Source organism: Echinops telfairi, unplaced genomic scaffold, assembly GCF_000313985.2.
Source record: "Echinops telfairi isolate 266 unplaced genomic scaffold, ASM31398v2 ScPeMD7_7468;HRSCAF=8506_0, whole genome shotgun sequence".
Taxonomy (NCBI): Eukaryota; Metazoa; Chordata; class Mammalia; order Afrosoricida; family Tenrecidae; genus Echinops; species Echinops telfairi.
The window spans coordinates 3,468,229-3,482,769 of NW_022111369.1; the positions used below are offsets into that span (position 1 = coordinate 3,468,229).

The following is a 14,541-nucleotide window of genomic DNA, read 5'->3' on the forward strand; positions in this document are numbered from 1 at the left end:
ATTGTTGTAACTGGTCATTTGAAAACAGGACGCCCGTTGTCGTGGAGTTGACTGACTCATGCCAGCCCGTGAGGGTCACATCCACCTGTCCTCTAGGGTTTTCAAGGGCCGATTTCCCTGCAGTAGACAGCACTCTCCTCTGAGCTTCCCCAGAGTGGACTTGAACCACTGACTTTTGGTTCACAGCCAATCATGTCTACTGTGGGTGCGTTGCAGCCCAGAGCGTAACCACCACGCCACCAGTAGAGGGCATATTAATTGGTGCCACTGTTAGTCCTGGGCTGCTTTAAAAATTTTTTTTAGCTGCAACATAGTAACCTGGTTATGTTTCCCAATGGTGAGAGCTCATACGCCATATGATTACATATAACAATTTTCTAGAAAATTCTGTTTCCCCGATCGAATAGATTTGACTGAAATTGGGAGAAATGCTACTTGTAGGCTCCAACTGTAGCATGAGGGGTGCAGTTTGTAGGAATGAGGGTGGGTTAGGGCACGTGTTCACTTAAGTTTGATATTTAAAAAAACACATATATAGGTATAGAAGTATATATGCCATAATTCTACTGCCAAGAGGTAACTAGTACTACTGTTGTGTTTTGTGTGTGAATGGACATTCATGCTAGCAGTCACTGTGGGGCTTGTGACTTGGAAAACAGGTATGTTTTCCTCTCTAGAGCTAAAAGGGTAGGGCGGAAGGTGGAGCAGTCCTGCCGGGGATAATAAGCCTGCTGAGCCATATGGAGACACACCAGGAGTGAGTGACACGACTACACCTCTGCTTTATGCTGCTTGTGGGCAGTGGCAGTTGGAAGTGAGACCTAGTTGCTTTGGGCTCAACCAGCATCTGAGACCTGAGGCAGTGTTTGTGGTACACATAGGTGCACACGTGAAGCAAGACCCAAAGATGCAGTATGCCTGCCCCAAAGTTGACCTAGGTTCCTTATGGATGCAATTGTGTTCCCCCCGCCGCCCCCCCACCCCCATGCATTAAGTTGCCTAGGCCATGATTCTCAGCATTATCTTCTATTTTGTGATATGATGTAATTGTCCTATGTGTTGTAAATCCTAACCTCTCTGATGTTAATGAGGCAGGATTAGTGGCAGGTTAATCAGACAGGATGCAGTCTACAGGTTTAGGCTCTATCTTGAGTCAGTCTTTTTTGAGATATAAAAGAGAGTAAACAAGCAAGGAGGGATAAGAGAAAGAAAAGTCATGAGTGGAGCTTGGCCTTGGACCCAGAGTACATGCGAAGATGGAGGAGAAAGGGCTTCCCCAAGAGCCAGTAGAAAGAAAGCCTTGTGCCTTGAATTCAGATTTAGAATCTTCTAAACTGGGAGAATAAAAGCCTGTTTGGTGGTCTTTCTGTCCCAGCAGCATTCGGTAAACACGACGTTTCTATTCACCAAAGTTCCAATAACAAAGCCACACACGCTTGTCCAAACCCTTAAACACACACCAGCCACATGTAGCTACGACACAGATAATTCACGTCATACAAGTTCAGTGGTTCAAACATATTAAGCATAGTTGTGCCATCATCACAAATTTCAGAACATTTTCTTTATTGCACTCATTGTTTACTCTCTATTCCCCACCCCCACCTCTGCTGCCACACCCCTAGGAAATGATTAATCTAGTTACTGTCTTTATAGATATACTTATTCTGGATTTCATCTACAAACATACAAAAGCAAGAAACAAACCCAACAACATTGACAAAATAAAACAGAAAAAGCCTCAATTGAGTTAAAAGGGAGATCAAATGGTAAGGTACAATGAACCTAACTTGGTTGTTGGTTGTGAGGCACAGCAACATGATGTACAAAGAACCAAACACTGCTGGGTCCTGTGCCATCCTCCCAACTGCCCTGTAGGGTTGGGCTGATGGGTGCAGCCCCTGTGTGAATCCGTCTTGTGGAGGGTGCCTTCTTTGCTAGCACCATTATTCAAATGTGTCGATTCTTCTCTGGTCTTCCTTATTTATTGGCCAGCTTTTATAACATTCGAAACAAATGAAAATATTTTAGTTCCTTACAGAGAGGACTAAGTAAGAATTATCAACTGAAAGTTCATGTGATTTAAGTGCTTGTGACCCACTGAAGCTTGTTAGGGTTTCCTTGCAAGTAGAGATTCCCTTCTGTTCCATGCTGCAAATTCAGCATTTCACCAAACCGAAACCAGACTTCCCGCATCCAGGTCGATGCTGATTTACAGTGTCTCTAGAGGGCAGGGAAGACTGCCCCTGAGTTTCTGGGACTGTCACTAACAGTTCCCAGGAGCAGACAGCCCCAGCTGTCTCCCAAGGAGCAGCTGGTGGTTTCGAACTGCTTATATAATTTTCCATATTAGCATCGTTGAGTGCAATTGTGATAGAATTCATGTGTTGCAGGTGGGTGACTCAGTTTGTTTTGTGGCCAGCCTTCGTCCTTCTCTCCCGAGAGGCTTGTTTGCTATGATGCTGAACAGGTTTCTGAGGAGCTTCCAGACTACGATGGACTAGACAGAAAGGCTCGGAGATTTACAGGGGCCAAATTCAGCCACTGAAAACTCTCTAGATCACAACAAAGCTGCAACCCTCATGGGGATGGTGGAGCAAGGGCCGGTGTTTCATTCAGTTGTGCATGGAGTTGCCATGAGTTGGTGGTCAACTGCATGTTGGCCAACACCAGTCTTAAATGGCCTAGTATAATTCAATCATGTGATGCATTTGTAAAATAGGCTATGTTTTTTGTAGTCTTAAAGTCCCAAAGTGGAGTAAAGCCTTAAGCAGTTGAGCGGTGCACATGTTAAACAGAAAGCAGTGATGGGCTACTTGAGTCAACCCCAGGACTCCAGGATGCCACATAGCTATGTCTGCCTAGAAGCTCCCAAGTCCTTCCTCTGCAGAGTTTAAAGGAAAGGCACCTTCAGGTTTAGGTGAAGCTGAGGGGAGCGAATGGCGGAAGGCAGTCACCACTCAGTTGGACCCAGCAGAGTTTGGAGACAGAAGGAAGACCTATTTGCATCTCAAACCTGACATCGACTATCTTGAATGAGAAGATAACCTGTAAATGTCCAGGAATAGCAATCACTGTCTGCTGGTCTGCCCTGCTCTGATGGTTTGTCTGTTGCTAGCATGTGGGAAGCTATGCTATTGGTATTTCCAATGCCAGCGGGGTAAAACAAACCACAGTGGACACGTTTTAATGCTATTAAATGTCCCTATGAAGAAAGGCCTCGATGATTGAGTTAGTTAATTGTGCCAGCCTGGCCGATAATCACATGTGGTGCTGGTTGAAAGGCGGAGGGATAAATGGGTGGTGAAGCCTCCCCTTTCTAGTTCTCCGGTCTCTTGTTTTGTGATGGTTGCATTGGGTGCAGCTGCCTTAGCAGTTCCCTGCTTCAGCTTGCAAGATTGATTTCCTCCAAGACATCCCCAAGGAGAAGCCGCATGGATCTATCCCGATGCAGCCCTGGGTGCTGGAGCAGCCGTGTGGAGACCCGTGCCAGTGCTGAGATGCTTACACGTTCACGGACTCAGCTTTCCTCCTGCAGTCGGCATTATTGCCTCTGTTTTGTGAGGTGGATGACTTTGTGGACTGGTGTTGGGTATGGGTTAATGTTGGACTTGTGGGCTTGGGCAGCATTGGGTTGGGGTGTTTTTGTGATGCACAGTTTCTTTGCATAAAACTCTCTCTTTATCTATGAGTTGCTGTGCATTTGTTTCTCCAAAGTACCTAAACTAATACAATGATGTTTCCAAGATTTAGTCAGTGAGAACCTCTGGACCACAAGTATTGTATGATGCAGTGTTGGAACATAAGCCCCTGAGGTTGGAGGCTCTCCAAACACACAGTGACCCCCACACTGGATTCCAACATCCCGATGGGCCTGACGCTGCTGCGGGACTGGGCAATGTGACATCCTGGCGGACACGGGGCCCCAGGAGTGAGGGCCGACTGGATGGCAACCAACGATAAGAACCAGCAGCAGGCCTGGTCCTAGATGCCGCGAGTGGAGTTGAACTCCTGCTACGCAGGGTGTCTTCATGACCACCTGCCTGGAGGTCAGGAAAGAAGAGGAAGCAATGCTGTTTCCCAATAGCTCCCAAGAGTTCTCACTCACTGCCACTGAATTGATTGACTCACAGTGACCCTGGAGGGCAGAGTGGACCTGGTTGAACAGGTTTCTGAGACTGTATCTCTTTATGGGAGTAGAAAGCTTCATCTTTCTCCCAAGCAGCTCCTGGCCGTTTCGAATGGCTGAATTTGGTGTTATACCGCCAGGGCTCTTGAGTTAGCTCCCTCGTTGTCAGCAAGTTGATGGCAACTCAGAGAGACCCTATAGGACAGGTAGAACTGCCCCTGTGAGTTTGCAAGACAGTGACTCTCTACTAGAGTAGAAAGCCCCGTCTTTCTTCCAGAACAATCTGGTGGTTTCAAACTGCTGACCTTATGGTTAGCAGCCCAACGTGTAACCACTATACCACCAGGGCTCCAACCAGAAGAGTTAACAGCAGGAAATTCCCTGCTTCCTACCTTGCACCGAACTAGCAGAGGGAACACCTATGCTCAAATTAGTTGCGGGTCAAAAGTAATAAAAATGTCAACAGTTTGTTTCTAAGCTTTTGGGGCCACTCAGTTTGGCACAGTGGTCCTGTCACCGAGGTGGCACAATCTGAGTGTTTGTTTAGATTTAAATTGGCCAAAGCAAGACAATTGGATCATCCTGAAGCCTCTTGAGTTGTTGTATATTGGCTTGTCGAAAGTTTCCTCCAATTTGGCTCCTTGAGTGTAATGAATTCACTGCCATCCAGTCACTATTGCCTCAAAGGGACCCTATAGGTCAGGGAGAACTGCCCCTGTGTTTCTAAGACTGACTGCCTACAGGAGTCGTAGCCCCATCTTCCAGCCCAACAAGTAACCACTGTGCCACCGGGGTTCATTGAAAGAGTATATGTTTAGTTTATTTACCAACACTAGATTTCTACCCTCAAACATTGCTCATCTGGCAAGGACCCCTGGTGATGCTGTGGGTGAGGTGTTGGAATGCTAACTGCAAAGTCAGTGGTTCAAACCCACCAGCTTCTCCATGAGAAAAAGATGAGGTGTCTGCTCCTATTAAGGTTTACCTTCTCAGGGGCAGGAACAGGGTGAGGGGAGGCATAATAAAAAGGATTTAACCGCATCTTGTTGTTGATTTCATTTTTTAAAGTGTTTCTTAAGAGATCCCTGGTAGTCTAGTAGTTTACGCATTGGGCTGCGATCTGCCTAGTCGGCAGTTCGAAACCACCAGCAGCTCCCAGAGAGAAGGATTGGGCTTTTAATTCTGTAAACAGTTACAGTCTCAGAAACCCAGAGGGGTCACAGTGACTCGATGGCAGTGAGAGGGTGGATGTTTCCTAAATACCCCAAATAAAATAAATAAATCCCTCCAGGTTCCTTATCCCTTAAACCTCCACAGTAGTTTGAGTGGCTTACAAACAAGAGGAGGAAAGATAAAATTGAAATGGATTTGCAGTCTTTAGTTACAAGTTCATCGCAAGCAGATTTAGTCTCGGGACCCTACATAGGGTCACTGTGGGTCAACACTTACTCGATGGCAGAGGGTGTTTTGGTTTGCTAATCTGATAGTCAAAATTGAAATCTTGTTTTCAATCGCATTTCTTAAATGCCCATTGAGGCTTTTGTATTTATCTTATTTAGTGGCCATTGCATGGTCTTCAGGGACACAGCAGAAAGAAAATAAGAAAGAATATGGTTTTTCAGCTTCTATAATGGAAAGTGGGGACTATCCCCAATGTAAGAAGGGGTTTCAGATTCTAAATATCTACCAGTGTTCTTAGTCAATTTTTACATAAGGTTGTCTTTTGCTAATTGATCTAAGAGTAATTTCTTAAGGGTAATCATTTAATGGTTTTGCTTATCACACAAAAATTTATCTCTTGAGACGAGCCAGTCAGGGTGTAGTATAGTAACAATGAAACATACAACTTTCCTCTAGTTCTTTAATGTTTCATCCCCGCCCCACTATCATGATCCAAATTCTTCCCTTACAAATCGGGCTAGACCAGAGGATGTACACTGGTACATATAAGAACTGGAAACACAGGGAATCCAGGACAGATAAACCCTTCAGGACCAATAATGAGAGTAACGATACCAGGATGGTAAGGGGAAGGTGGGGTAGAAAGGGGGAACCGATCACAATGATCTACATATAACCGCCCCCTTGGGGGATGGACAACAGAAAAGTGGGTGAAAGGAGACATCGGACAGTGTAAGACATGAAAAAATAATAATTTATAAATGATCAAGGGTTTGTGAGGGAGGGGGATGAGGAGGAGAAAAAATGAGGAGCTGATACCAAGGGCTCAAGGAGAAAGCAAATGTTTTGAGAATGATGATGGCAACAAAAGTACAATGTGCTTGACACCATGGATGGATGTATCGAATGTGATGAGTTGTACGAGCCCCCAATGAAATGATTCTTTAAAATTCTCTTATTTTCAGTAAGATCCGGTCATATTTTCTATATCTGATACAATTTATGTAATTCCCAGAAAGTCCTCTCTCCAAGATGATTGTTTTTGTTTGAATTTCCTGAATTGCCTATCACGCATTTTTGACTTACGGTTTCATAAGTGGCATGCTGACAGCCACAGCCGTTTCTCGCTGCGCTGTCTTTCCCTTTGCTTCCAGGCTTCTTTCCTATGTGGTGGATCCGAATCTTCTTTCTGGTGTATATGACGGGTACATCTTTTTTCTAACGCTGTGGCTTGTGTGATTTAAAAACTTTCAAGTCCCTACCTTTTCTTCTCAAAAGTTGGCAACACTGAACTCCTGTTTCTGATCAATTAACATAGCAGTAGCAAATATGAGACCAGTCTAATTTAGGGGTGCTTTTTTGCAAGTTATAAAAACCCTTGCTGAAACCCCGCAAAACGAGCAGTTCTGATGGTAGGACCAGGAACACTCATCATGCCTCTCATTCATGTCTCAGCGTAGGCTCTGCCGTTTACACTGCTGGCATCGTGGCATACGACAGCACACTCATTCGAGAAATAGTTATCTGATCTTTGCCTAGCACTGAGGATAAAATGCGGAATCAACACAGTAAATGTCTCAGACCTTAGGCGCATCCCACTTATAGTGAAACAAACCAAAGTGCTTGTCTTTGAAGCTGCATGATACATGGCCCGGTGATAAGAGAAAAGGTCATACCAACTTTAGTATATAAAACTCCCTCCCATGCTCAACCTTATTCACGGTAGCCACGGTTATAGGATTTATTGCATGACTGTAGGATCATGATCGCCCAGACCTGGGTCACAAAGACCATGATATGGCCAAGGGGTTAGGTGCTGTGATTGATCGTTCATTTTTAATCATTTGGTGAAAGTTGTGAAGGATGCAATCCTCTGGAGAAAGAAGTCAGATTGCACGCTCTTAACAGAAAAAATGGGCAAGAAGTTACTGGATAGAAAACAACAAATGGTGATTTTAGAGAGCTTTTAATAACTCGATGCTATTTTTCTTAATGAGTTCAGTCTCTTGGTGCCTTGCCTGGACTATGATAAACATTTCTGTACACATATCCATGTCTTCACTTAGTTTAGAAGATTTCTTCTATTACATTAGAAGTTACTGCTACCATTCCCTCAAGAACCCAAATTCACATAATACACAATATTCCCTACCCTCTGTACTCATTTTTGTTTCACGGTCCTTTGCATTTGAAATAACTATCATTTTTGTTTTAGTTATTACTTTACACACATTTATAAGAGCATCTCTCGGAGGCCGGTCTGAGTGAGTAAAAATTTCACAGTACCATTTTTATCTGCTGCCTTCATAGCCTATTTTAATTAACAGGATATTGTCATCGATTTCATTTGTTGCTATGGGTATGTAATATATACAGAATGTTTCTTTAAAAAATCAACCAAACAAACTAAATCCCTGCAGACTCCTTATCCCTCACCTAAATAGTGGTTTGACCAACTTAAAAAAAAAAGAGGAAAAGTAAAACTGAAAGGGACTTGGAGACTTTGTGACAAACACGTTCATCTGAAAGGCAAAAACAAATTTTCATGCACTGGCTTGGTATGCCGTGGGTGGCTGAGCTTCGCTTTTGTGGCCGCTGTGGAATACACACGGTGGCCCGAGCACCATGCCCGAGCTGTTGTGACCCTGCTGTTATGTTTGATTGTACATGCTCTTTTTTCACTTCTGAAATGTAGCTTTTCTTGGTCATTACCAAATAAAAGCCATTGCCATTGATTCCCACGCCCAGTGCGCCTGTGTTTGTTAATAAGAACTGCCCCACAGGGTTCTCTTGCCTGCCATCGTTCAGAAGCCAACACCAGGACTTTCTTCCAAGGTGCCGCTGTGAGGATTTGAACTACCAGTTTTTAGGTTGGTGCCCCAAGCACCATTACATTCCAACAGTAAATATAAAGCCAAAGCACAGATTACTATACCCTTGCCCCTCTTACAACCTATTCTCTGCTTAGCAGTTAGTCTTTTGAAAATATCCTTCAGATCACGGTACCCCTGGCTTCAGAAAGCATCAGTAGCTTCCTATTATGCCTCAGATACAACTCTCAACCAGGGCCTTGGAGGCTTTGCAATGTCTCTACTCAGTTAACTCCCTGCCGTTGAATAAATTCAGACTCGTAGCAACCCTACACCACCAGCTAGAAGTGCTCCTGTGGGTTTGGGACTGTGACTACTTCTGGGAATAGAAAGCCTCATCTTTCTCCCAAGGAGCAGCTGATAGATTTGAACTGCTAATCTTGCCGGTAGCAATCCAACATGAACCCCGCCCTCCGTCACCAGGGCTCCACAGTGTAGGCTCTAATCTTCCTTTCATACTGGCTGGGACCATGCTTCTCCCTTACTCATGAAGGCTCAGGCACGGGGGCTATTTCTACTCTCAGAACACACCAAACGCTTTCCTACTTCAGGAGCTTTGTGTTTGCTGTTGCCTTTGCTTAGAACCATGCTTTCTACTTCCTGCTTAGCAAATAGGTTTTAACCCTAAGGTCAGGAGACCGCTCTAAAACAGTACCGTGACTCCTCAGCAACCTATCATCTCTTTCTAAATGGCAACCTGTCGTTTTCTTATTTATATGCTCACTTGGATTGCCTTATAATCCCTCTTACTGGAAGGTAAGCTGCCCCAGGGCGGGGCCTGACACATCGTTTTACTGCTGTTGTTAATGTCCTGACAGACACAGGAGATTCTCCAATATCTGTTGAATAAATAAGTTACTTCTAGTACATTTTAATTTTCAGACAAAAATAAATGAAGACAAGACTTAACATTGCTTTTCCTCAGTAGTTGAAACACATAAATGAACATTTTCAAAATTGATTCCATCTTGCTTTCCCAAACTTTGTTCCTCTGAATCTAAATATTAGATTTAATAAATTAATGATTTTATATGCAAGGCGTAAGAAGAGTTAGCATGTTTATGGAGTACAATCAGTAATAATCTAACCATTTATCACTTTTAAGTGTAAAAATGTATTTATTCACAATCCTTGAGAAGCTACCATTCCTTCAAAAAATTCTTTATGAACAAAATGCCAAGAAAAATTACAATAGTAGCTTATGTGAAACCCAAAATATACACCTGATGTGTACAAACTTTAAAAAGTATAATACAGGCAATGTGAATGCAGATTACCTTTAAAATACTACCAATGACACAGCTACAACTTAAATTCGGTTAACATGGACAAAAATAATAGCACTGCCCAAAGTATTATATGTACATATTTAGGCCACATGATTTTTTTTTTAAGTACAGCAAGAACTTTTAAGTTACTATTTATATCTGGACCTTCCCATATTGTTGAGGACATGCACTGCCGTTGTTGCCAGAAAAAGGAGGAGAAAACACTAAGAAAAAACAAACCAAAACAAAAGCCAAACCAACTCAGAAGCAGTTGGCTTACTAAAATATACAGCATAATCGAGAAGAGAAATGTTGTTAGAAAGTGCTTTGTTAAGGAATGTCAGAGCCTTGACCATTTAACCTGATACACAAACTTTAGGGAAAAGAAGAGCTAATGTTATACCACAAAATGCAGGTATAGGTATCGATATGCTTAGTTCCATCTCATTGAAGCACCTTGTATTATAAGACAAAGGAAAGCTTAATAAAATCAATAAATCCTTTCATATCAGAAAGGATTTTAGTTATTTTGAAATACCCGTATTACCACGCTTTCGACTTTCTTTTCCTAATAAATCATGCACAGAGAGTATATTCTGTGTAAGATCATTCACTGGAAATGTGGAATTAAAAAAAGATATAGAAATTTAATATACCAATTAACTTAAAAGTCAATATTCATTTATAGTAATGGCATGTAAACTGAGGTAAAAAACTGAACTGTGTACTTTCTTAAACATTACTTTTGATCATTATCTATTCTAAATGTCCAAACCCTGACAGGCTACTTTCATCATATTTCCTTTGTTCAGACTGCATCAACATTACCATGCTAGGACACGCAGTCAGGGCAGAAAGAAAGTGATACTTTAGCACAGCGGTTCTCAACTTGTGGGTTGTGACCCCTTGGGGGGGGTCGAATGACCCTTTCACAGGGGTCGCCTAAGACCATCGGAAAACATATTTCCGATGGTCGGGAGTCACCACAACCTGAGGAACTGTATTCAAGGGTCGTGGTATGAGGAAGGTTGAGAACCACTGCTTTAGCACTTCCTTAGGATCATCTACACAAATTAATTGTGCTTACTATGAGACAATAAAATTCAAACAAGTCATTGAAATTGATAATGCCGGAAAAGGGAACATATTCTGAATGTGAATTTGGCAAGTCCGCCTCATGCACCCTTCACATCTGCTGAAAAATAAATGGGAAAAAAAAGGAAAAAACCAAACCCTCAATATTTTCAGATTTAGAAACTGAAATGGGCTTAAAACATTCCAAGTGAAATCAATAACACTATTTTTTAACTGGAAATCCACAGTAGCAGACAGGGATTTGGTAATGAAAACAAGATGATGAAAATAAACTTGATCCGTGAGATGACGTCATCTTGAAAAGCGGAAGGCAGATGATGAAATTGCACTTAATTCTGAAGCAATTCAGATATCTCCTATCACTCCTACTCTGAGCACTTGCAACACCTCCCCTTTACAAAAGGCTCAGCACAACCTTTCATACATTCTAGCTGGGTTTTAACATTTGGTCATAACTGATCAATACCATGTCCCCCTATCGATTCTGTTGATCTGCATCAGATAGCTTTATGCTGGAATCAGACAGTTCTAATACAGGATTTACAAATCCAGAATACTCGGAATTGCCATTATCATCCATTTCGGCACTGACAAAATCATTCTCCCACTCCAACCCATTGGAATCATCGGAGGCGGATGTAGGGTTACTTCCTGTCTTCTTGTTGCTGTACTTCAGTGCTGCTCGGAGGATGTCTTCCTCGGTTTTGGAGCGTTCTCTCATTGGAAGCATTCTATTCATCCCTATCATTTGAACAGAGGATTATTAGAACTTCCATTGAAGTGAAGAAAGCTATCTTTAAAACTTCCCACTTAACAATACAGCTTTTATTTAACAATCAGAATTTATTTCCATGTTTCTTAAAAAAAAAACCCAAACCCAGAAAACTAGTCCTTGGGAGGATTTCTTTAAGGGAAATTGTTAGGAGCCTAAGCGCTGGGCTGCTTTGCTAACGGCAAAGTTGGCGGCCGAGGGAAAGAAGAAGTTGGCTATTCCCTACGGAGGAGCTCTGCTTTATCCAACGGGATCACGACTGAGTCGGAATCAACTCACGGGCAGTGGGTTTGGTTTTTGGTTTGAGGACTCCTCTACTACACCTTACATAAAAATAAACATTAGTACCCACTAAAGGATAGTTTTGAAGCCGCACTTATCATATAAAATGAAATTTCTGGAGAGCCATAAATAAAATAGAATGGATGGGAGACTCAATTGCTATTAATTTCACATGGCCAAATCAGTATAGCTGCCAAAGTCTCCCTAGACTGATGATAACTTCATTTCTCAGAGAGTAACAATAATTGAAGTGATGAGAATAACAACACATACTTTTCTAGCTACTCTTGCAAGTACTGTAACTCTTTAAGGGAGTAGAAAGCCCTGTCTTTCTCCTTCGGTGCAGCTGACAGTTTCGAACTGCTGGCTTTGAGTTAGCAGCCCAATGCGTAACCATTATGCCACCAGGGCTCCTCCAGGTTGCCTTTAAGGGAGCAATAATTCTTCTGGCAGAATCTTACAGGTCGGGTTACAAAATTCAAAATTAACATTTATTCTCTAAATCTCAAGAAATAGTAAACATTAAGCCACTTTCTAAACAACTTAGACCAAACGATAACCATTAATAGCTTAAGGGCATTACCATTTTTTATGCTGATTTCTCAAGGTCTTGTTTTACTTCAGTTCAAGTTAAGTAAAAAATCATGGCAGGAGAATTATATAAATTAACACAGATTAAAAAGGGTTTAAGATACATTTCAGATTACAAAATACCTTCTTCATCTTCCCATTCCAGATCTAAGGAGGTGCTGTCATCATTTCCACTAGTTGACTTAGTTTTGGTCATTAAATCGCAACTGCTTTCAGTATTTGGTGTCAAAACTGTGGCATCGGATGAGAGTCCTGGAACGTGCAAGCGACACAATGTAATTTTGCAATCCTGCCTCACCATACTAGCTGTTTACCACAATGGTCTCTTTCAAAAGATTCCTTTTAATGTCGTAAAAAGTAATTACTGAAATTGATAAGCCCCTGAAAGTACAGTATATGGGATGGTTGGTTTTATATTTGTTTGTTTTCTTTTTGTTACCTTAAGCACAATCAACATGCAGATTTAATGAATGGCAAAACTGTCAAATAAAATGAATGTGATGTATTATTTTTAATAAGACAATTGTAAAAGGAGATGGAAAGATGAAACAAAATCTTTACAACAAATAAGAAAACAGACTATATTTTCAAAACGGATCACTACTCCACTATTGGGAAGTATACGAGTTTTGACGTGAAACTTAAGAGAAAAAAATACTTTTACCTTCTAAACAATTTGCAATCATTAAAATTACTTAAAGAGCACACTTCTATACTACTTCTGCCCCCCTCCCTTTTCTTTCTTTCTTTTTTTTTGAGCCTGGAGTGGAGGTTAGTAATAGAGCAGACACGTTTGAAAAAGGGGTGCCTGGTCCTTAGTAGACACCTACTGAAATGGCCGGACATTTCTCTTTGCTCTACCTTCTTTATAAAAGTACAAGATGATGCCCTGTAATTCAGGACAGGCAGGTCAGGAAGGCAGGTAGTCCTTCTATCAGAAACAGAGCCAAGATCTCCAATGATCTGATTAGTGTGGCATAAAGTTAAACTACAAAGAATATTTTAAAAGACTTACTACTACTTCGAAAAACTTCATACTGTGACTTTACATTTCTTAAACAGGATTCAAAGTCATCTTCTGGTCCTGAACTGTAATAGAAGTGAAATCATTCAAAAAAAATATATATATATACATATATATATACACATACACACATTGTAGATATAACATAAATCTCTATCTAAATTAAATATGACATCTTGGTTTCAAGGTCTACCTCACAGAGATTTGTAATCATTGACTACACAGTTAGAATAACCTAATGAAAACATCTTAATTTTCTTTATTCCCTGCAACAGTTTTATTGGCATATAATTCACATATCATATAATAGTTTAATTACATCAAGAATCAGTGTACACTCATCACAATCAGTTTTAAAACATTTTCTTCATTCTTGTACTAGTTATTAGCTCCCTATTTCCCCTCAACCTCCCCTGCCATACCCCCAAGGAACCATTAATCCAGCTACTGACTCTACATTTACATCCTGGATTTTATATACAGAAAACATTAAAAAATGAACAAACTAACAAAAAAACTAACAAGAATAACAAATTTGAAGCAGATAAACACTTCAATCAAATAAATCAAAAGCAGAACACATTAAAAAGCAAAACCAATTTAAATAGATCAGGAGGAAGATGAAATGACAGGGTGCTACAATGTAACCCACTTGCACCGGCAACAATGCACTTTCCAATGCACTCTGCATGACAGGAGGGCTTCAATTTTCTTAATGCTAACACAAGAGTACTGCCGTCATGGCTAATCCTCAAACCCAGTCTCCAAAGCTCAGCCCTAAGTCCGACTCCACAATTTCCAACCAGGAAGCATAAAAAAGCCTATTTACATGACTGTAAGGAACCAGTAGAAATGTGACATGGAACTGTCTTTCCCAGCAATGGATTATCAGAAAGCAGAAGGGCTAAGGAAAACATAAAAGCTTATGGTACCCAATGTGCTACTGCATCATTTTCTTTAGGGAAGATGGGACCATTCTTAAGGAAATGCAATAAAGTTAGTTTAAATAAATAATTACTTCCTAATTCTAAGAAAGCAAATACTCTAGTGTTTTGGTTTCTAGGGAATATAAGTAAGTAAAATCATGAATACATATGCAAACACCCAAG

The 14,541-nt window shown here is 41.3% G+C and overlaps 1 protein-coding gene across 3 annotated transcripts in view; it reads right to left on the minus strand.

Annotated features, from left to right (window-relative positions):
• Nucleotides 1–10,645: 10,645 nt before the first annotated feature.
• Nucleotides 10,646–14,541, minus strand: part of AP1AR (adaptor related protein complex 1 associated regulatory protein) — a 56,264-nt gene continuing 52,368 nt past the window's right edge. For all 3 annotated transcript variants that reach the window (XM_045284129.1, XM_030888601.2, XM_004703313.2), the window contains 3 exons: nt 13,424–13,497; nt 12,532–12,660; nt 10,646–11,504 (listed from right to left, as the gene is read on the minus strand). In XM_045284129.1, coding sequence (XP_045140064.1) covers nt 11,239–11,504; nt 12,532–12,660; nt 13,424–13,497 — 469 coding nt within the window. In that variant the 3' untranslated portion in view covers nt 10,646–11,238. The remainder of the gene's footprint in view (nt 11,505–12,531; nt 12,661–13,423; nt 13,498–14,541) is intronic.